The 21,906-nt window shown below is 42.2% G+C and overlaps 5 protein-coding genes across 9 annotated transcripts; 1 reads left to right on the top strand and 4 right to left on the bottom strand.

Annotated features, from left to right (window-relative positions):
• Positions 1-7,369: 7,369 nt before the first annotated feature.
• On the top strand, positions 7,370-9,737 carry LOC124217329 (odorant receptor 13a-like). Its single transcript, XM_046622740.1, has 8 exons — positions 7,370-7,618; positions 7,883-8,079; positions 8,141-8,360; positions 8,461-8,585; positions 8,725-8,824; positions 9,141-9,251; positions 9,433-9,588; positions 9,678-9,737. The coding sequence occupies exons 1-8, from the start codon at positions 7,370-7,372 to the stop codon at positions 9,735-9,737; spliced, it is 1,218 nt and encodes a 405-aa protein (XP_046478696.1).
• Positions 9,738-9,774: 37 nt separating this feature from the next.
• LOC124216363 (protein lev-9-like) lies at positions 9,775-13,048 on the bottom strand. The gene is made up of 4 exons (XM_046620800.2): positions 11,922-13,048; positions 11,675-11,805; positions 11,336-11,576; positions 9,775-11,126 (listed from the first exon to the last, which is right to left on the bottom strand). Exons 1-4 carry the CDS (start codon positions 12,697-12,699, stop codon positions 10,207-10,209), a joined length of 2,070 nt encoding a protein of 689 aa, XP_046476756.1. The 5' UTR covers positions 12,700-13,048; the 3' UTR covers positions 9,775-10,206.
• Positions 13,049-13,234: 186 nt separating this feature from the next.
• Positions 13,235-15,879, bottom strand: LOC124216365 (cilia- and flagella-associated protein 263-like). Its single transcript, XM_046620804.2, has 8 exons — positions 15,662-15,879; positions 15,051-15,173; positions 14,782-14,968; positions 14,478-14,714; positions 14,189-14,421; positions 13,904-14,103; positions 13,533-13,711; positions 13,235-13,456 (listed from the first exon to the last, which is right to left on the bottom strand). The coding sequence occupies exons 1-8, from the start codon at positions 15,735-15,737 to the stop codon at positions 13,444-13,446; spliced, it is 1,248 nt and encodes a 415-aa protein (XP_046476760.1). The 5' UTR covers positions 15,738-15,879; the 3' UTR covers positions 13,235-13,443.
• A 410-nt stretch (positions 15,880-16,289) lies between these two features.
• Positions 16,290-18,319, bottom strand: LOC124216366 (fas apoptotic inhibitory molecule 1). Of its 2 annotated transcripts, none has more exons than XM_046620805.2 (5): positions 18,009-18,319; positions 17,024-17,239; positions 16,812-16,937; positions 16,695-16,744; positions 16,290-16,621 (listed from the first exon to the last, which is right to left on the bottom strand). In XM_046620805.2, exons 2-5 carry the CDS (start codon positions 17,235-17,237, stop codon positions 16,436-16,438), a joined length of 576 nt encoding a protein of 191 aa, XP_046476761.1. In that variant the 5' UTR covers positions 17,238-17,239; positions 18,009-18,319; the 3' UTR covers positions 16,290-16,435. The 2 variants fall into 2 exon arrangements, with proteins under 2 accessions (XP_046476761.1, XP_068991135.1); XM_069135034.1 differs by having other exon boundaries at positions 17,024-17,223; positions 18,009-18,313.
• A 109-nt stretch (positions 18,320-18,428) lies between these two features.
• On the bottom strand, positions 18,429-21,708 carry Faa (fumarylacetoacetate hydrolase). Of its 4 annotated transcripts, none has more exons than XR_006882588.2 (8): positions 21,546-21,708; positions 20,706-20,935; positions 20,270-20,410; positions 19,929-20,182; positions 19,427-19,842; positions 19,243-19,360; positions 18,869-18,999; positions 18,429-18,731 (listed from the first exon to the last, which is right to left on the bottom strand). XR_006882588.2 is itself a non-coding variant. In XM_046620802.2 (8 exons), the coding sequence occupies exons 1-8, from the start codon at positions 21,627-21,629 to the stop codon at positions 18,923-18,925; spliced, it is 1,257 nt and encodes a 418-aa protein (XP_046476758.1). In that variant the 5' UTR covers positions 21,630-21,706; the 3' UTR covers positions 18,429-18,922. The 4 variants fall into 4 exon arrangements, 3 of the variants coding, with proteins under 3 accessions (XP_046476758.1, XP_046476757.1, XP_046476759.1); XM_046620802.2 differs by having other exon boundaries at positions 18,429-18,999; positions 19,427-19,572; positions 19,636-19,842; positions 21,546-21,706; XM_046620801.2 differs by having other exon boundaries at positions 18,429-18,999.
• Positions 21,709-21,906: the final 198 nt, after the last annotated feature.

The raw sequence follows: 21,906 nt of genomic DNA, 5'->3' as shown, positions 1-21,906 counted from the left end.
CTTCTTAACACTTCGAGTGTATTTTAACACACATTTGAAAGATACGAGCGGAATTTTTCATCATCCAACTGTCGCAGAACGGCAGCGTTATTAGCCGACCCGTTCACTGAAGAATATATCTTCAGTCAACGGCTGACCATCGAAGGGCCTGGCCACTTGAGTCTGGAATCGGCAGGAGAGATAAAGTGCGTATTTCTTGTATGAAATGTGAAAGCTAAAATCATTATACATCATATCATATCATCATACCTCATACATCATACATCATACATCGTACATCATACATCATCATACATAGTATCAAAGTTCGAAACCATAGTTTGGATGTCGGACGTTCAGAAAGTGACGTCACCAATTCAAAATCAGCTAGCCGAATTCCTCAGTCTGGAAACAACCGCGCAGTAGAGCGGACGGATGAGAGTCGCGCTCCGCAAATTTCGAGTACCGGGTTCTCAACCTCCCGGATCCCGCGCTTCGGGTCCGCTACGTATTTCGAGTACCGGGTTCTCAACCTCCCGGATCCCGCGCTTCGGGTCCGCTACGCGGTGAAACTCGACTTCCAGGATAAGCGCTCCGTGGTTCCTGGTTCATGTTTACAATAAATTATTTCAATTCGTTTTTCGCGCAAGCCCAAATTCGGTAGCTGTCAGTCCGCCAATAAAATTTCTCGACTTCCAGGATAAGCACTCCGTGGTTCCTGGTTCATGTTTACAATAAATTATTTCAATTCGTTTTTCGCGCAAGCTCAAATTCGGTAGCTGTCAGTCCGCCAATAAAATTTCTCGACTTCCAGGATAAGCGCTCCGTGATTCCTGGTTCATGTTTACAACAAATTATTTCAATTCGTTTTTCGCGCAACCCCAAATTCGGTAGCTGTCAGTCCGCTAATAAAATTTCTCGACTTCCAGGATAAGCGCTCCGTGGTTCCTGGTTCATGTTTACAATAAATTATTTCAATTCGTTTTTCGCGCAACCCCAAATTCGGTAGCTGTCAGTCCGCTAATAAAATTCCTATAACTTTACAATCTTCTCATAATCTTTTTGGTAAAATATGTCGATAAAAAAATTATATCAAACCTTACACATTATTTTTGATTTGTTCTCACGCTGAAAATATTTATTAGTATTCGAGGTATAACTCGAGGCGGTTGGCGGTTTTCGTTGGAGGTAGTTAGGGGTGGTTGCGGGTAATCTCGGTGATTCAGGAGGAGGGGGACGAGGATTTGTGCTCGGTGAGTAAAACACTTTTATAATATTTCATTGCAATTGTAATTATATTTCATCTGAAATATTACAAACTTGTCACGTTTACAATAAATTATTTCAATTCATTTTTCGTGCAAGCACATATTAAGTAGCTATGAATAATCTTATACAATTTATTATATTATTAATTAATTAATTAATATTCTTATAATATTTGATGGCAATTGTAATTATATTTCATCTGAAATATTACAAACTTGTCACCTTTACAATAAATTATTTCAATTCATTTTTCGTGCAAGCACAAATTCAGTTGCTACGAATAAGCTTATACAATTTATTATATTATTAATTAATTATTTAATCAATTACTCAATTATATTAATCCTTACACAATATTTTCGATGTGTTCTTATACTGAAAATATTTATTACTATTCAAGGTATAACCTGAGGTGGTTGAAGGTGGTCGGAGGTGGACGAGGAGGAGGACGAGGAGGACGAGGATTTGTGCTGGGTGAGTAAAACACTTTTATAATATTTGATGGCAACTGTAATTACATTTCATCTGAAATATTACAAACTTGTCACGTTTACAATAAATTATTTCAATTCATTTTTCGTGCAAGCACATATTCAGTAGCTATGAATAATCTTGTACAATTTATTATATTATTAATTAATTGATTAATTACATTAATCCTTACACAATATTTTTGATGTATTCCTATACTAAAAATATTCATTACTATTCCAGGTATTAACCCGAGGTGGTCGGAGGTGGACGAGGAGGAGGACGAGCTGGACGAGGAAGAGGACCAGGTGGACGAGGAGGAGGACGAGGTGGACGAGGAGGAGGCGGGGTGGGTCGTGGGAGAGGACCTCTCCTCTCCTCAGAGGAGGGGAGGGGGTGGGGCAGGGAAGGGGGAGAGGTGGGCGGGCAGGGGGAAGGGCAGGGAAGGGAAGGGAAGGGAAGGGAAGGGGAGGGGGCGGGAGGGGGAGGGAGGGAGGGCGGGTGGGGGAGGGAGGGCGGGTGGGAGGGAGGGTGGGAGGGCGGGAGGGCGGGAGGGCGGGAGGGCTGGAGGGCGGGCGGGAGGGAGGGAGGGAGTGGACAACGGATGTTAGTTCAAGTCCCCCACACGCCCACCCGCCCGCCCGGCCGGCCCTTCCCTCTCCCTCCCTCCCGCCCTCCCTCCCTCCCGCCCGCCCGCCCTCCCGCCCTCCCGCCCTCCCGCCCTCCCTCCCTCCCTCCCTCCCACCCGCCCTCCCTCCCTCCCCCTCCCGACCCCTCCCCTTCCCTTCCCTTCCCTTCCCTTCCCTTCCCTGCCCTTCCCCCTGCCCGCCCACCTCTCCCCCTTCCCTGCCCCGCCCCCTCCCCTCCTCTGAGGAGAGGAGAGGTCCTCTCCCACGACCCACCCCGCCTCCTCCTCGTCCACCTCGTCCTCCTCCTCGTCCACCTGGTCCTCTTCCTCGTCCAGCTCGTCCTCCTCCTCGTCCACCTCCGACCACCTCGGGTTAATACCTGGAATAGTAATGAATATTTTTAGTATAGGAATACATCAAAAATATTGTGTAAGGATTAATGTAATTAATCAATTAATTAATAATATAATAAATTGTACAAGATTATTCATAGCTACTGAATATGTGCTTGCACGAAAAATGAATTGAAATAATTTATTGTAAACGTGACAAGTTTGTAATATTTCAGATGAAATGTAATTACAGTTGCCATCAAATATTATAAAAGTGTTTTACTCACCCAGCACAAATCCTCGTCCTCCTCGTCCTCCTCCTCGTCCACCTCCGACCACCTTCAACCACCTCAGGTTATACCTTGAATAGTAATAAATATTTTCAGTATAAGAACACATCGAAAATATTGTGTAAGGATTAATATAATTGAGTAATTGATTAAATAATTAATTAATAATATAATAAATTGTATAAGCTTATTCGTAGCAACTGAATTTGTGCTTGCACGAAAAATGAATTGAAATAATTTATTGTAAAGGTGACAAGTTTGTAATATTTCAGATGAAATATAATTACAATTGCCATGAAATATTATAAGAATATTAATCAATTAAATAATAATATAATAAATTGTACAAGATTATTCATAGCTACTGAATATGTGCTTGCACGAAAAATGAATTGAAATAATTTATTGTAAACGTGACAAGTTTGTAATATTTCAGATGAAATGTAATTACAGTTGCCATCAAATATTATAAAAGTGTTTTACTCACCCAGCACAAATCCTCGTCCTCCTCGTCCTCCTCCTCGTCCACCTCCGACCACCTTCAACCACCTCAGGTTATACCTTGAATAGTAATAAATATTTTCAGTATAAGAACACATCGAAAATATTGTGTAAGGATTAATATAATTGAGTAATTGATTAAATAATTAATTAATAATATAATAAATTGTATAAGCTTATTCGTAGCAACTGAATTTGTGCTTGCACGAAAAATGAATTGAAATAATTTATTGTAAAGGTGACAAGTTTGTAATATTTCAGATGAAATATAATTACAATTGCCATCAAATATTATAAGAATATTAATTAATTAATTAATAATATAATAAATTGTATAAGATTATTCATAGCTACTTAATATGTGCTTGCACGAAAAATGAATTGAAATAATTTATTGTAAACGTGACAAGTTTGTAATATTTCAGATGAAATATAATTACAATTGCAATGAAATATTATAAAAGTGTTTTACTCACCGAGCACAAATCCTCGTCCCCCTCCTCCTGAATCACCGAGATTACCCGCAACCACCCCTAACTACCTCCAACGAAAACCGCCAACCGCCTCGAGTTATACCTCGAATACTAATAAATATTTTCAGCGTGAGAACAAATCAAAAATAATGTGTAAGGTTTGATATAATTTTTTTATCGACATATTTTACCAAAAAGATTATAAGAAGATTGTAAAGTTATAGGAATTTTATTAGCGCACTGACAGCTACTGAATATGGGCTTGCGCGAAAAACGAATTGAAATAATTTCTTGTAAACATGAACCAGGAACCACGGAGCGCTTATCCTGGAAGTCGAGAAATTTTATTAGCGGACTGACAGCTACCGAATTTGGGGTTGCGCGAAAAACGAATTGAAATAATTTATTGTAAACATGAACCAGGAACCACGGAGCGCTTATCCTGGAAGTCGAGAAATTTTATTAGCGGACTGACAGCTACCGAATTTGGGGTTGCGCGAAAAACGAATTGAAATAATTTGTTGTAAACATGAACCAGGAATCACGGAGCGCTTATCCTGGAAGTCGAGAAATTTTATTGGCGGACTGACAGCTACCGAATTTGGGCTTGCGCGAAAAACGAATTGAAATAATTTATTGTAAACATGAACCAGGAACCACGGAGTGCTTATCCTGGAAGTCGAGAAATTTTATTGGCGGACTGACAGCTACCGAATTTGGGCTTGCGCGAAAAACGAATTGAAATAATTTATTGTAAACATGAACCAGGAACCACGGAGCGCTTATCCTGGAAGTCGAGTTTCACCGCGTAGCGGACCCGAAGCGCGGGATCCGGGAGGTTGAGAACCCGGTACTCGAAATACGTAGCGGACCCGAAGCGCGGGATCCGGGAGGTTGAGAACCCGGTACTCGAAATTTGCGGAGCGCGACTCTCATCCGTCCGCTCTACTGCGCGGTTGTTTCCAGACTGAGGAATTCGGCTAGCTGATTTTGAATTGGTGACGTCACTTTCTGAACGTCCGACATCCAAACTATGGTTTCGAACTTTGATACTATGTATGATGATGTATGATGTACGATGTATGATGTATGATGTATGAGGTATGATGATATGATATGATGTATAATGATTTTAGCTTTCACATTTCATACAAGAAATACGCACTTTATCTCTCCTGCCGATTCCAGACTCAAGCGGCCAGGCCCTTCGATGGTCAGCCGTTGACTGAAGATATATTCTTCAGTGAACGGGTCGGCTAATAACGCTGCCGTTCTGCGACAGTTGGATGACGAAAAATTTCGCTCGTATCTTTCAAATGTGTGTTAAAATACACTCGAAGTGTTAAGAAGCGTCGTTCTTTCTCTCCCTATCATCTTTCTAGGTCTTTAAACCACTACGCAGCGTTAAATACCGTCTCATATACGAAGTATCCATTTCATCTCGTTCAAAATTAGCGCATCCGTGATGTATTACAGTTACTCTGAATTTTTTTCCATCCGAATACTTTTCGAAAAACAATTCTGCTCCTCTACCCAACGCAGATACTTCACTTGCGACCAGCTAAAACAACGTTTCGATTCTATGCCTATGAAAATTCAAGATCGAGAGAGCAAATGAAAAGTTGTTGGAATAATTATGAATACTAATGTTATGGAATACATCGAGCGCGCGTCGAATAGAATCCCATTTCGAAATGAATAATTCTTCTCTTTTCATATCATAGCTAGTCTGGTAATATAGGTAAATAGGATGGTGGGAGGTGTTCGGAAATGGTAGGAGGTGGTCGGCGCTGGCAGAAGGTGATAGGGGGTGTTCGAACGTGGCCATTGATGGTCGGAGGTGGCAGGGGGAGGTAGGAGGTGTTCGAAAATGGTAGGACATTTCAAAAGTTAAAGTCGACGATGATCCGGTGCATCAATTTTATCGTATATTTGATAAATTATTCCTAAATACATTGAAACATATGTATTTGTAATGAAATATCATGCAATGGGCTGTGTAAACTATAAACTATAATTTCTATCGAATAGCTGCTTTTATGTCAACAGGGCTTTGAGACTCAGTGCAGTTCGTCCTCCTCCTCGTCCACCTCCGACCACCTCCAACAATCGCTAACCACCTCGAACAACCACCGATAACCACCTCGGGTTGTACCTGGAATAGCAATAAATATTTTCAGTATCAGAACATATGAAAAATATTACGTAAGGATTAATATTTAAAAAGTGCTGGAATAAATTTTTTCTGGCACTATTCGGACGCAATTTTGCGAGACGAATCGATTTAGCGCAGTCCCGATACGCTGCGAGCAGCGGATAAAAAGTTACAGCCAAAAAACCAGAACCTCAGATTTCGACATTTTTCAGCAGGTGCATTTTCCTTCGTAACTTCTTTCCTATTGATCCCACGCTCCTTTCGCTGCGTTTTCTGAGTTCCTGGGGGTCCAATTAGTCAGGAAACGGTCGTTTAGATCGAATCTGAGACTAAAAATTTTCGGCTCCAAAAATGAAGAAAAAGTAAGGCTAACCCCTTTGCATTTTTGGCGAAAATTTTCGCGATTTTGAAAAGTGCTGGAATGAATTCTTTCATGCACTATACCGACGTAATTTTGCGAGAGAAATCGATTGGGCGCAGTCCCAATACGCTGCGATCAACGCATCATAAGTTACAGCCAAAAAACGAAAACCTGTGATTTCGACATTTTTCAGCAGGTGCTTTTTCCTTCGTATTTTCTCTCCTGTTGATCCCACGCTCTTTTCGCTGCGTTTTCTGAGTTCCCGGGGGTCCGATTAGTCAGGAAAGGGTCATACAAATCAATTGTGATTATAATTTTTCGGTCCAAAAAAAGGTAAGCCCCCTTTATCCCTTTGGATTGTTGCTGAAAATTTTTACGATTTTCATAATTGCTGGAATCAATTCTTTGATGCACTACGTCGACTTAATTTTCTAACAGAAATCGATTGCGTATAGTCCAAATATGCCATCAGCTACTTCATCTCGCTCCTTCATTTTCTCTATATTTTCACATTGCCGATTAACAATCCTAGATTTTTAAATTCTTCGAATAAAGATGTGATTGAGTACCATTGACCTTACCACGTGGGTTTCAATGCGCGGCAACTTGCTGTTGCGTCGGTACTCAGTTTTCAAACTATTTGTTTTTTAACAGCTGAACTTATTTGCAACGCTAAGCAAACCATACATAAAGTTTTGAACTTTCTCTTCCAGTTTAATATACCACAACTGGCCGAAATAATTGGCTGTCATTAAGTACTCATGCAATGTACGCATAATAATCACCCGTCGAATTTAGTCCACTTTATCGTTGTTCAAGCAAAATACGTAATGGACAATAGATGATTTACGTTTGAACTAGCATTGTGCATTCAAACTTGACCCTTTGAACATCTAAGTACTAGATACCATGATTGATTCTGAAGCTAAGAAACAGTATGATCATTTCTTGAGTCTCAATGTGTTGTTATTGAAAGCTGGAGGAAGTTCCGGCGATCAACATTTGTTGAAACGTCCACTAGGGTTAGTGACATTAGCTTTTTTAACTGTTTGGTCTGTTGGCGAATGGCATCAAGTGATTGTAAATCTCAAAATCGACGAGGAAATTACCGTTCGTGGAATTGGTGCAATATTTTCTGGATATTTGGCAACAACTAAGGTATACCAATGAGCGATAATTGTGAAATCAGTTGATTACTTCATTCGCATTTATCTAATTTCAAACGTACAGATTAAGAATAATTAAATATTAGGACGAAATCATAAAATAAAATGGGGTAATAGTTTATTGTTAAAACTCAGGCATAAGTAATGTCATTGGTTATTATTTGAAAAATGATCTTGACCTTGTAGTATAAGTGTTGTTTCCAAGATCCGCAACAACATTAGTTATTATTCACCGAGTTGTTGAATATTCTTGCAGGGACTCAGTCTCATTTTCCAGGCTAAGCAGCTCCGCGAGATTTTGCTAAGCTTATCGGTGATGTGGGAGGACCGGTATCAGGTGGAGCAAAATAGAACCGTCATGCTGACCAAGGCGAAGAAGGCCTATCATATGACCATTTTTTATTTCATAACATGCATGTTAATGTCCGCTGTTTTTCATCTAAATCCTTACAAGTAGGTGAAATCTGTACTGGTAATTGTAGATTGTGCAATTGTGATGGTTTTTTGTTTTCAGGGTTCTGTTGGAACAGTATTTTGAATCAAAAACAGTTAATAACGCGTACAATTTCACGACCATTATGCCCGTGAAATATCCCTTCGACATTAATTATGTTGGCAATTACATTCCAGTGATGATCGTCGAACACGCTATAACAGTGTTCTTTTTAATTTACCTAGCATCAACGGATACGTTGTTTTTCCAGCTGCTAACTCACCTGTGTCTTCATTTTAAGGTATTTAAAATCCAGCTACTTGAAAAACCTCACGCAAGCAAACACTTGAGTGAATAACAAAGAGTAAGTAAATGTTGAAACATTTTGCAACTATTTGCAGCTTCTTCAATACGATTTAGAATATATTATTGAACAAACTACGTCGACAGCTGTTTCGGACGAACAAAAATGTAAAGTATCTCTAAGGCTGTCCAAGATTGTCAATCGTCAGAATGAATTGTACTTGTAAGTGTTTTGAATGGATGAGTATTGATTTATCTGAATACGCTGTATATAAGCCTATTTATCCTAGTGTTTGAGAATTAGTACTTATACTATACATTCAATACAGAATATATCGTTCTTATCATCCACATACCTACAGGTTGTGCGAGAGAGTAGAAAAAATATTTCGTCCAATATTCTTCGCATCAATGCTCGTAACGTCTCTCACGATTTGTCTATCTCTTCACCAGATACAACAGGTAGATCAACAGTACATGAAAATCAAAGATTGCATTTTAATCCAAGTGTACTCTCTCATCCATCTAAATTTGAATTAGAGAAAATTCACTGATTTCTAGATATAAGTGAACCACTGCAAAAAAAAAGAAACTGCATATCCATTCAAGATTCAGTGACTCCACCATTTTTTTTTACTGATTATACACTGGTTTTTTCCAGTGGCATTATACTTTTAACTGTTTCATATTTAGAGAGTATGAATTTTTGTAAAGAGTTGCTCAATCAAGGTTTAAATTAACTTTTACCCACACTGAATTGAACTCTTCGATATTTTAGATGTTCGCTGTCGGTCAATTTTTCGAAACATTAGGACAATTGTCACACGGTGTTGTACTCCTGACTGAAAGTGCAATTTATTGTGGGTGCTCAACTATGTTGAGCAACGAGGTGAGTGAGCTCATTACCAGTCACAAAAATGACAGTGCTGTTTGGTATCACTATTCACTTCCATGATTGTTTTCACGTATCTCAGTTAGAATTTTTCAGACAGCTGAAATAATTCTTGTGTATTATCATACCTAGCCATGATAAACGGAGCGATATAACTAGCTTTAATTTTCATGACAAGACCGAGTTATTAGCAATCGCTGCTTACAACTGTCCGTGGCTATGTTTCGGAAAGCAAATTTGCAATCAGTTGAAATTTCTGATGCTTCGATCCCAAAAAGCATTTCGCTTTACAGCTAATGGATTTTTCAGACTTGATCTGCCTCAGCTAACTACCGTAAGCATACCGATGATATAAAATTGTGTCATATTTATTATTTGATTACGGTCACTAGCTTATCTGATCTCGTGCTACGATCCTTGCAGATTGTTAGTGCTGCAGCTACGTACTTTACTCTTCTAAACACGCTTGTCAAGCAGAAATAAGGTGATGAAACTGGACTGGATTTGTGGGCGACACGAATTGGATTACGAAAAGATTCATTTATTAAAATACGTGTGATGCCTATTGGATATGTGAAACTATTGAACTCACTTATTATTACACTAACCTGACGCGTATAATTTACCGGTTATCACAATATGGGAAATTTCTTTGAGAATTAGCAAGTCGGCATTTTAATCCTAAATGTACACTGAATAAATTTCTACCCGCACGTATTTGAGCGTAATATTTTGTCCTACTTGTGCGATAATTCTTAACTCCTTTATTTTCAATAAACCGCATGATATGCTTGAAGTCAGATCTCCTAGTTGAGGTTGTCGACATCTCCGGATTGGAAAAAGTTGTTTTTAATAATGTTCTGACAAGCTTTACACTTGTCTAGAGTTTATTATCTGCTCATCATCCTCTACAGCATCTCGTACTTTCAGTTACCCATCTTGAACCATCTATTTACAGTGAAAGCACCGCTTTCAATTTCTGGTGCTGCCGATTTAACGCTGAATAGAATTTAAAATAAAGAAATTTCTTCCTCATCTTGTTGAAAAAGAATTCTTTAATTCTGTTATGCTGCCAAGAATCGTGACCAGCCTTGCGCTTCTTGCCGATTAAAGACCTCTTTCTTCGGCTCCATCGTAGTCGAGGATGCTGACCCAGCACGCATTTGGGCAACTCCTTCGGGCTCCAGTGGCCACCGATGCAAGTGGCTCCAGGAGCTCCTTCACTCAAGACATACCCTCGGTCGCAGTCGTACATGATCTGTTTGTTGTTAACAATCTTCTTGACATAAGGCCGTAAGTCGTAGACTCCCATGTTGCCGACCAGCAACACTTTACCGTTCGGTATGAAGCCCGGAAACGGACAAAAAACTTCACGACAGTACGGAATCTCGCCTGTCCAATTTCCGAAGCTGCACTGAACGTAGTGCGAGTCGCCTTTGAGAATGAGCTCGAACCCGTCCTTGCACTTGAAGACGGCCCTCATCCCATGCTCCGTTTTTGGTGCGATTACCATCCCGTTCCGAGGGACTCTTGGCATCTGTTTACACCTGGCCGGTTTGCATCGTGGAATGACTGTCCAGGTACCGTTGTTGCATTCGACCGGTGTTCTGTTCGAGGGGAACTCGTAATTCGTTTGACAGTCGACCACCAACCTCTCACCGTGTTCGACCACTGATACGTTGTTTATCCGATCGTCTGCACGAGTCGCGACTGAAACGTGGCCTTTTTGTATTTTTGGAACGATGCAGGGGGCCAGACAACGCGGTACCGGGTAGCGCCAGTGTCCATCGATTTGGCAAACTGATGAGGCGTTCCCCTCCAGCTTCATGTGCGGATTGCATCGGAATATTATCGTTGCACCTAGTCCCGTACCTATGGAATACCAGAAAGGAAATGTTTCGTCAGCAGCCGGATCTAGAACTCTTGATCGCTTGTCGACCAGCAGAGCTCGACAGTGAAGAACGAACATTCGAGTGACAAAAGAAGGTACATATCTCAAGGGCTCAGAAAATCAGAAGAATTGCTGCGCAAATGACAATCGACCAACAGTTCCAGCTTTACGAATGGCGAAATCAATTTACCTGATTCAATGTTCTCGATCCATCCATTGTACAGCGTTCCCGGGTCCCCGCAGTTGATTTCCTCGCAGACTGGCGGTTCGCCCGACCATTTTTTGTCGGCCAAGCATCTTCTGGTGGTGTCCCCAACCACTGCAAATCCGTATCGACATTCGTAGGACACAATAGCATTGAAGGCGCATGAGGTGTAGATGGCCTTTCCGTTACGTGGATTTTGAGGCGGTGGACACTGCACCGAGCTCACCTGGAACCCAACGAATGTTTCGTAACTGATTCCGACCGAACCAGCGCATCGGGCTGAACGTGGCTCTATTCGGTACACGGATACCTACGAATTCTTACCTGAACGCACTGCGGTGACTCTTTTGGTGTCCAGGTGCCGTCCGCTGTGCAGACCTTCTCTTCTTTACCAACCATTTCGAAGTCCTGAGCGCAGTGGTACGACACGCGACAGTTGTAGATGTAGCATTCACCTTCGGAAGAAAAATACGAGGCTGGAAAAACTAGCGCAATCTGCATCGAGTCAGCGCAAAGCTCTCGTCTACCAACCAGCTACAAGCACTAAATCTAATGTACCAGTGGAAACTACCAGCGTGCCATCCGTTGGCGATGTTGGTTGGCGGGCCGCAGTCCTTTGGCTTGCAGGATATATCGGGACCGAACCAGGTGGCCGGGTTCTTGTTTTTGGTCAAGCACTTGGCGATCAGAAAGCCGTCGGTCGCGTATCCATGGTTGCAGAAGTACCGCACAGTGCTATCAAGGTCAAAGGTCGTCTGCTCTGGGAGGGCGTTGTTCCTGGCATTCGTGACCTTTGGTGGTTCGCCGCAAAAGGTGTTGTTGTCCTTTTTACAGGACGGCGTTGAGCCGGTCCACTGGCCGTCCGCCCTGCAGGAACGCACCGAAAGACCGACGGCGAAGTAGCTTGGATCGCAAACGTACTGCACGGTGTCGCCGAAGAATCTACCCGTGACCGTCATCATCGCGTACGAGATTTCTTGGAGCTCGGGACACTCGCGGTCCGGCTTTATGCAGGACATACCGCAAGCACCGTCGCACCTGCACTTCTTCTTCTTGCTCTTGCAGTCCTCGTCGGTCAAGCACTTCCTCAGACACTTCTGATTGAGACGATCGGCCTGCTCCTCGTCTCGGGGGCACATCGAGGACGGTGAGTTTCGCGGGTTCTTGTATATCCGTCCGTCGTCGTCGACCTCGGGTTTTTGGTAGCCCTCGCTGCTGTCGTCCTCGTCCTCGTCTTCGTCCCGGTCGTCCTCATCGTCGGCCGAAGTCTGCTGGTACTTCGTTGACCCCGAGAGAATAGCGTGGCAGCAGAGGATCAAGAGAAGCAGAGATATTCCACGTGGTTTCATGGCCGAATACCGAGCTTATGCTTTCCGCCCTTTCTCACGAACTCTGATTATGCTGATCTGCACCCACTGCGATCACTTCGCAATCACATACCTTATTCCAGTTGTAACTTCATCCCGCGACGCCCGCGAGCGTCTAGTCATCCAAACTGCTCGCGAGAGTTTGATGGGACGAAACAGCCGCAGGGTCTTTGTGAGTTCATTATGTCGAGTACTTTGTCATTGCAGCATCTCCTCTATGCACGGAGTGGAAATAGTCTCACTCCCCTCCCGCGACAACTCAAAGCGGCAACTATGCTCTTTAAAGCAATCTTACACACCGAGGAATGTGTGCTCTCGATACACAGAAGCATACAGATGTCATTGCCACCGGCGCATTTGCCCTGCGCATTGAGGTTGCTCGATACATTTCCAGGTCTCACAGCATCCAGTAGGTGGCAGATGAACGTTCAGTCTATAGTTATGCTGTCGGGCTCACCGACTGGGATCTCGAAATTTCAGAAGAAATTTCCGCGATAGCAGCTATGATTTATAAACCGAAAACCACACTATACTTAATGTACTTTTCTCGACCGTTGTAATGAGCAACTATATAGACCAATAAATGAGATATCGAATTTGTTTAAACAAAGTAACCCTATGTTACTACACACTATTTGTTGCGATAGATATACTTTTGGTAGTGTGAAAAGACATTCGAAAATTTGCCGACAATTCTCTTCACTGTATTGAATTTTAGTCCCACATTTATACCTCGTATCTGAAAATTGTAAGGTACGTTTCAGTTAAATAATAGTAGACTTATGTCTGCGCGTAGGTTTCTTTTTATAACATACTTTACTCGCGATTCCTTATGTTTTTTTGACTGAATTATGTCGGGTTCTGCTTTCGATTGATTTTTAAAAGCTTTGATGGCGTTTTGTTGCACCTCATGGTGTCTCTGCAATCGCTTGTACGTTCGTTGCATTTCCGCTAGTTCGTCTTGCATCTTTACAAACTCAATAAGATCGGGCACCTTGAAATAATTGTTATTGGTGGTAACTCAAACAAATTGCATAGTAACTTTTGCCAATAATTACTGAGTAAATACACATTACCGAATTTCAAGTTGTAATATTAGTTCCTTAACGATCGGTCAATTTTTCAAGGATACCTTTGTCGTTTAGAGATCAACTAACGACAAATAATTCAGAACTCGTTTGCTTACCGTATATTCGCCCATTAACTCTGTTATTTGACGAAGTTGATTAGCAGCTTTTTCCGAATCAATGGCCGTCCTGTGTTCTTCGTTGTTGAACTTTTCTATCTGAGCTTGCTTGCGGGCGATTTCTTTCTTGATTGATTTTAACACGGCCATTTGTTCGGCAAGTTTTTGCTTGTGGTTTGACAAGCTCAGGCTGCAGCGTCCTGGAGATACATTTTAGTCTTTGAATCACCGTAATCGCGATAAACAACAACGAGACATCGGTTGGTTTGATTGGTAAATACGTGCCTGTGATTTTCTTCATTTGCAGCAGATGGTGATTCTTTCTATCGATCTTTTCCTGGTACTTGTGATTTTCAATCGCGAGTTGTTCAAAATCAATGGGATGCAGAGTTTCTCCCAGTTCTTCCTTTTGGGCTAGCTGATGTTTGGCTTTGCTGATTTGCGCTTTGAGTGAGGCACTCTTGAGTCGCAGTTTTTCTATGATAGCATCAGCCGCCCTCAGCCATTCTTCCATGAATCTGAAATTTAAAACCAGCATTATACGGAAATATGAATCATTAACTCTCTCACGCACCTGACAAACTTCTCTGCAGGTATTCTTCCTGTCAGTGGATCAACGCCATTCTTAACAACGTTTTCCTCTAGCTCAGCCCTAGCTTCGTTTGTCTCCCTAATCCGTAGATCTACTTCTTCCATTTGAGCCCTAAGATTAGCACGCGTCTTTGCCGCGAGCGTTTCCAACTCGCCGAGAGATTTTCGCATTTCCGCAATTTCATTTTCGGCCATTTCAATCCGGTGCGAAATGGAGATTCTGCGGGAACAGAAGGCTCGTAAAATTTTCTCGAACAACGATGATCAATGAAAGCGCGAATGCCTACCGAAACCCTCTCGGCAATATTTGGTTTGTAATTGTCCTGCGACTACCGGTGAAAGTCAAAGTACTTCCACTCATCGATGTTCCACGGCCCAGTTTTTCGCTGGTCAAGCTTAGGGCAGAGGCTATAGGTATCATTTGAGATGCCACTCGTTGTGCATGCTTAGCTGACTCCAAAACCTGAGTCATCACTGCAAAGTGCGAAATTATTGGTGGAGGATTTGGTCGCTGGCACAGGGTTTCAGAAAACATTGCAACTCTCCACCACCTCACCCTGCACACTTTGAGGATCATGCCGCTGAAGGTATCTCTCAAATATTTCATTCTCCAACTGCAAATATCGATTGTGTTGAATGGCCTGCTCCAAAGTGTCTCTCAGTTCGTCGTCAGTCAGATCTGCAAAACGCCCCACACGTTTCAAGACTGGATTGATTTGCGAAAATTCAGCGGAATCGGAACAATTGCGATTCTCTCAACGCAAGGAGAGCAGCTGCACGGTTCGCGGGATGGCCAAAGTTCGCCAAGTTATCGAACCCTGCTCCAAGGGGCGATGAATTTGTGGAGAAAAACAACGAACGTCTGAGAGTAGAGGGTGGAAAGCGAGGGAATAACGACCTCAGAAGCTGCCGCCTCCGCCTTGTTTCTACTGCCCCAACATCTTGGCGCGTATGTCCTTCTTCTCCGCTTCTCCATCTCTGCTCTTTCCACCCTCTGTCACCCCTATTTGTAACACGAACGAGTTTCTGAAGACGACTTCTGCCCGTTATGCGATCCTGTTTCCCTTGTTTTTCTCCCTGGTTTTGGCTGAGCGTTGATGACTATTTGCAGAGTACTCGGAGAAACTGTTCATTTTACTTTAGGGTGTTAGTCAAGAGCTTACTTACCCTCAAAGTGAGGCTCGTCATCCATAAATGTCATTCGAGAACTGACACTGAGAATGCTGCCTCTTCGGAAGGACATTCTCACGGGTTTTGATTGTTGCTTTATTAGATATTAAATTTACTTTTTTTCATCGCTGCATTTTAAAACCGATCGCTGTTCCGGACAGCCTGAAAGATTTAACCTCTACGACGCGACTGCTAAGAAGTGAAGGAATTTTGTATGGCACTGTCGCTATTTCCACAGTATCGATCGCGTTGTTTTGTCGATAGATTCATGCAATTCTACAAACTTACCAGCATTCGGAACACGTGAACGGGATTTGGAGAAATAGTTTCTTGTAGCGGAAATAATGATTGATTAATGAATCGATGAAAATTGGGAATAGGAATTGGGAAAAATTTTCAATCTTCAACGTTTGGTTCAACCGCGTATTCGGTATTTAAATTACACATGGATGTATAGAGTAATAAAATACCTGCCTAAAATTTGAGCAGAAAAGATCCTTTGTATGAGAACAGTTGACACGTTTCACATTTCATGAATAATTGAAGGTCTGGATATCAGAACAGGATAAGTTTGGAGATGAACAAGGAGAGATATTTTGCCTTTTTACGATAATAGTTGAAACGGTGCATTACAGGTGATTTTTAATAAATTTAGGTGCCTCGAAGTAATTTTACGATAAGGCACTATTTTTATGCACACGTAGAGATATCAACATTTTTTTTGCCATCATCGGTCCTTTGAAAGTACTCTTGCAACGTATAAGTGAGATTTTATTTCTTCACTCTCGCTCTCGTTTCCATCTGTGGTAGCAATTGTTGTTCGGTGACCTCGATTCCGTTTAAGAACAGCGTGTGGCTCACTCCGGTAGTTCTGTGTCCCGAGCTGAGAGCTCTAATGACAGCCGGTGCGCCTCCAACGGAAAACAACATCTCCGCTCCACCGTCGACAAATTCGTTCTGAAATATAAGGGTGATAATTTGATACGGACGTTGCTTTTTCTCCCAGAATTATTTCACAGAGTTGTCTCACCTCAACGTCAATTTGCTTCCCATTGATCCATACGCTCTGCTTGGCCTTGTCTGTAATATTGGAACATACATTCGACACGAAAAAGCTCAGGAGCGAAAGCAAAGGAAATTCGTTTACCCAGGACGATCCGAAAATGCTGTTCTCCAACCTGCGTCAGCCAAGTTTGAAGAACTTTTGACTGTGACTGTATGAAATTTGCGTAGGTTTTGTTGTTCACCAGCAGAGTGTAGGAGTACCTCAAACCTGGAAAGTTTTATCGACTTTGTAACCGCGATTGTCACTCAATAACAATGTTGAATTCGAGCTATCATCATTGACAGACTGCGTACCCGGGAGAGGATCGACGCAGATGACGAACTTCGTGTTTCCCAGAGTGACAACCTCGTCACCCACAAGCCGAAACATCCAGTCCCTGTGAATGAGGGTCTGTCCATCTATTTTGACTACACGGCGTCCTGTTGCTGTTCCGTGCTCAAATTCCACCACGTGAATTCCATCACTCAGAGGAACGCTCCATCTCGCCGTTGGCCTGCTGGCAGACATTACTGGGACAAGTTTAACGCGTGAATTAAAGGGGTAAGAATACGTCGGAAGGTTCGGAATAATGTTGCTGACCAAAAAGAACCGCACGGAATTCTCTGTTTTAGTCGAGTTACTGGGAGTAGAGAAAAAGAAAAAAGGGACACATGAAAGTTTTTGATACAATTTACCCATGCCAATTATATTTCTTACCATAAATACGGCAGATTTTACTCTGGACACACCGGTTTTCATCGTTTATAAAGTATATTCTATATTTTACGAAGTATATCTTCCTCAAAAAATCTGATGTGTCCCTTTTTTTCTGCAGTTGTGAGTAAAACTTGCTCTTTTATTCGCTCCGTGTAGGTTGTTTCGTACTCGGTTTCATCCTTTCGAGTATTAATTAGGGTTTGTCTTTGTGAATTTGTGTATAACTGATGAGGTTTTGGAGTAAATCATAATTATTAAACAACTGCATGTGTATTTAAACTATGTAAAAACTGAACAGTATTGAGATTGACAGAGTGAGTATCGGCGCGATAATTTTAAAACTTGTGACACTTCAAGAAGTTCAGATTATATTATAATTCTATTACTAGTTCACTGTTTGTAAACAAAGTGGAGTACGTAATTATGCATGTCATTGATGCAGTGCGCAATTGAATAGAAAAGAAAACTGATGCACTGACGTTAATATCCGTGATATATTTACTCATGAAGTGAAAATCGTTTTGGGGTCAACGATTAAAAATAATATTATTTACAATGTAGGTGTCAAGTTAGAATAATTACCGTGCACAAAATGTTATGCTGTACTTGTTCGTCGTTCAACGCGTGCAACTTTCGTGTGGCTCCTACTGTGTACTGTCTCCCGCGTTTATTGATCTCTTTACCACTGGCGTTTACACGATCAATATACGTATTACAATTGTGTGGAAGCTAAATTCTATGCAGTGTTGATAAAAATAGTTGATTACTCGCCATTTCTTGATCGTAAAGCGTGTTCATTATACGGACTAGGTATCAGGCCGAATAAGCGATTTCTTTCTTCAATATCAAAATATCGATTTTTTCACTTTGGAAAAATTTTGGAAAAAGCTTAATTTCATATACTGCTGAAAAAATAGTCCTGATAAACAACTCGTGAATAATGGTGATGGCAGTTTTCAAGGCTTATCATAAGCAGAAGAAAGAGCCTTCACAAATACAATATAGTTTTGATTCGTATTTCAGCACTTTATTCAAGTTCAAAAATATTATGGTTTATCGGAAATTAAAATACGTCTAGGTAAAAAATAAGCAGAGTTGTAGTCGGCGTAGATCAACATTTGCCTGAAGTTTTCACAATTCTGGCAGTAATGTGGTTACTGCGGTAAGATATCACTTCATTCTAGCGAATGATAAGTTTGTCGACACACGGTTTAGAGCTGATTGCCGCTTTCGCTAGTTCGCGGCAAAACCAGTACGTTAAATTGTCACTGGGATGGCGGCACCTCACTAGACTATAATATCAAGCTGCATTCAGAAAGGTATAATTAATTTAAACATCAGTTTCGTCATTTGAGTTTATCGACGGCTATTCGCACTGATATATTCAGATTTTCTTGCGAAAAATATTCCATTTATTAAAGAAGTTGACAGAAGAAATATACTTTTTCATTGTACAAAAGTTGGGAGTACAAAATGCTCGCTCCAGAATCGCCTCCTTATTCGGGATTCGTAGGTAACAATTTACCAACGCAAGGACCAAAGCCAATACGATAGTTCTCACCCACGCAGAAACCTAAAAGACATTTAAGAATCGTACAGTTGAAGAATATTTCAATAAGTTTCCGCGAATTTGAATGAGGTTTCTGAGGGTCTAAACTTCAACAATCGTAAATACCAGGTGAAGCGATCCCCTTTTCTCAAATTCTCATACAACATAGGATCGTAAATATGCGTTCAAAATGAAAGTTTCAAAACGCTCAAGACTTCCCTTCTCGAATATCATTCGAATAACGCTGCTGTAACTTAGTCGATATACCTTTGATTGATACTTCATCACCATCTTGCAAAAACTTTCGGACAGTTCCGTCTTTCAGAGGTACCGGCTTCGTACCTTTCCAACTGAGCTCAAGCATTGATCCGTAAGAGTCGACCGTCTGCGAGAGGAAGGCGGCATTAGACTTGCAAAATACGACATAAAACTATTGAGTTTGTTACCATACCTCGCCACTGATTGTTCCCGATGCCATCAGGTCACCAGGATTCAAATTGCATCCGGTCACGGTATGTTGAGCAAGCTGCTGTTGCGGCGTCCAGTACATGAATTTGTAATTACTCCTGGTCACGGTGGTGGCGACGTCCTGAGGACCTGGAGGACGAGAATTGAGAAGAGAGCATTTTTTTGTACACAAAATTCCTCGTAAAACTTTACCTTTGATATCAACTTCCAGTTTGATGTCAAAGTTGCAAGAACCCTCGTGATGTAGGTAGGGAAACGGGTCTGGATTTTGCGGCATGTTTGGAACTTTGAATGGCTCGAGGGCTTCCATTGTAACGACCCATGGAGATATCGTTGTCCCGAGATTCTTGGCTGTGAATGGACCCAGCGGAACGTATTCCCACTTCTGTATGTCTCTGGCTGTTTACAGAAAGCGTGATTTTAGTTTGCGCATCGTTACCTTGTCGCCCATGCCATTCTCTCTCGATCACCGGCGAATTACCTACCGCTCCAATCGTTCATCGTCACCATTCCGAATATGTGGTCGTAGGCCTTCGCGGCCGGTATACTCTCTCCCAGTCTGGTTGCCGGCCCCCCAACGAAGAAGGCGACTTCCAGTTCGAAGTCCATCAGCCTGCATGGACCGTAAACGGGGGCAGCCCCATCCACCGGAAGTGTCTGACCCCGCGGTCTCCTGATAGGCGTCCCAGAAACAACGACCGAACTTGCTCTTCCGTGATACCCAACCGGAAGATATTTCCTGTACAGAATGACAAATTAGAAATCTTAAGCTTTCGCTGGGCTATTGTCCGATCCAATTAAGGGGGTTTCCTCGTCCGGGACTCACCAATTTGGCATCAAAGCCGACTCTTTTCCACGAAACATCGTGCCCACGTTAGTCGCGTGGTGAATCGACGAGTAGAAGTCTGTGTAGTCACCTATTTTTGCTGGGAGATGCATCACTGCGTCTCTTTGCTGCACGAATACTCTGAGAAAACAGAGAAATGGAGATAGAACTGTGTTGGTTTGATAGTTGAACGCATAGGTCCGGAACAAAGTCTGTGATAAGTCTGCATAATTACAGAGGTGCATGAAGAAATGAATAGTGATCGAATTGTAGTGCTGGCTTCATCTGAATAATTTCAAATAGTTTAAACGCAGGATGAAAATTTCGAACAAAGTCTCTTGGCCAGACAAAAGTTATTCAGTTAACAAATTATCCGTTCAAGCTTCGTCCACAGACTTTCAACCGAATAGGTTTAGCGGATAAATTTTCTGGTCACTTAGAGCGTATTTCCGGTTCCTGCAAGGTATGATTGTCCGCCGAGAGTAGATCCTGCAGTGTGGATCTGGCTTCAGTCCAAGCCGGCCTGCCAAGCGCCATGAAATCATTGAGGGCTTCCTGACGTAACGCATCTTGTTTTCCAGCAAGAATTTTACCCGTAAACAAATGAGCCACCGCCTTGAGGTCCAATATTTCTGAGCCAATCGCGACGCCTATTCTTTTCACGGGCTGCAATGGATAAATATTTTCCGTTCAACGTAGAACTACCGGCAAGATATCCAACGGTGATATCCCGTTGATAAAATAGCCGTTTAGAACCGAGTCGATACGTTAGGCTACTGCTGCAAAGCTGCAAAGCTGCAAGCTCTCGACATGTACCTTCGTATTGATTCGGACACTCGGCTGGTCTCACATGTAGGGCCAACGACAGATGGCAGTAGGCGAATATTGAGCTTGCGAAAATGAAATTGCAATGCCCTGATTTTCGAGAGCATAACGAGGCAGTTCAATGAAGCGCAGAAATGGAATCAGCGATTAAATTTCCGTTAAAACAACATCTCTTCGTTAATTCGGTCATGCAGCATAATCACACGGTCATGTTCATTGCCAGTCCACGAGTAGAGTCACCGACTGGTGGGTGAGGATTTGACAAGGTTGCGTAACACATGCGCGCTCGTTCGCGATACCATTTATGAGGCTAACAAGCACTAGCGACTCACGATTCTGCGGTAGCAGCGAGCGACTAACATTAGCTTGGCAACAGCGATTCGCTCCGAGATATTTATTTAGCGACCAGTGGTCTCTGACAATGTACAAATGCTTATTTGGCGGTACTCACGTTAGTCGATGTGGAGAAGACTCCATAGGGGAGATTTTCCAGGGGGAAATCACTGCTCGGCGAGTATTCGATGAAAGATTTCATTTTTTTAACGAGGCTTACCGTGTCGCTCGTCGAACGGCAGATACTTACTGCTGGTGTAACGCGACTGTGGGAAGTTTCGGAGGCTCGTCTTGCCGGTGCTTCTCGAGGTCAACCGGCCGCCTGATAATAACATTACTCAGTGTTTACCATTTCAGGTTTTCCTGCCTTCCTGGTTGCGGTGACATTCCGCATTTGCATCCGGAGGCGCGTTCGCTTGACATTTCACATTTCTAACATTCGATGGACGTCTTCCTTACTTCTATAAAATTTTCAGGCC

This window comes from Neodiprion pinetum, chromosome 4, assembly GCF_021155775.2.
Source record: "Neodiprion pinetum isolate iyNeoPine1 chromosome 4, iyNeoPine1.2, whole genome shotgun sequence".
Lineage (NCBI taxonomy): Eukaryota > Metazoa > Arthropoda > Insecta > Hymenoptera > Diprionidae > Neodiprion > Neodiprion pinetum.
The sequence above is the reverse complement of the archived record's forward strand: the minus strand, read 5'-3'. Positions and strand labels throughout refer to the sequence as shown.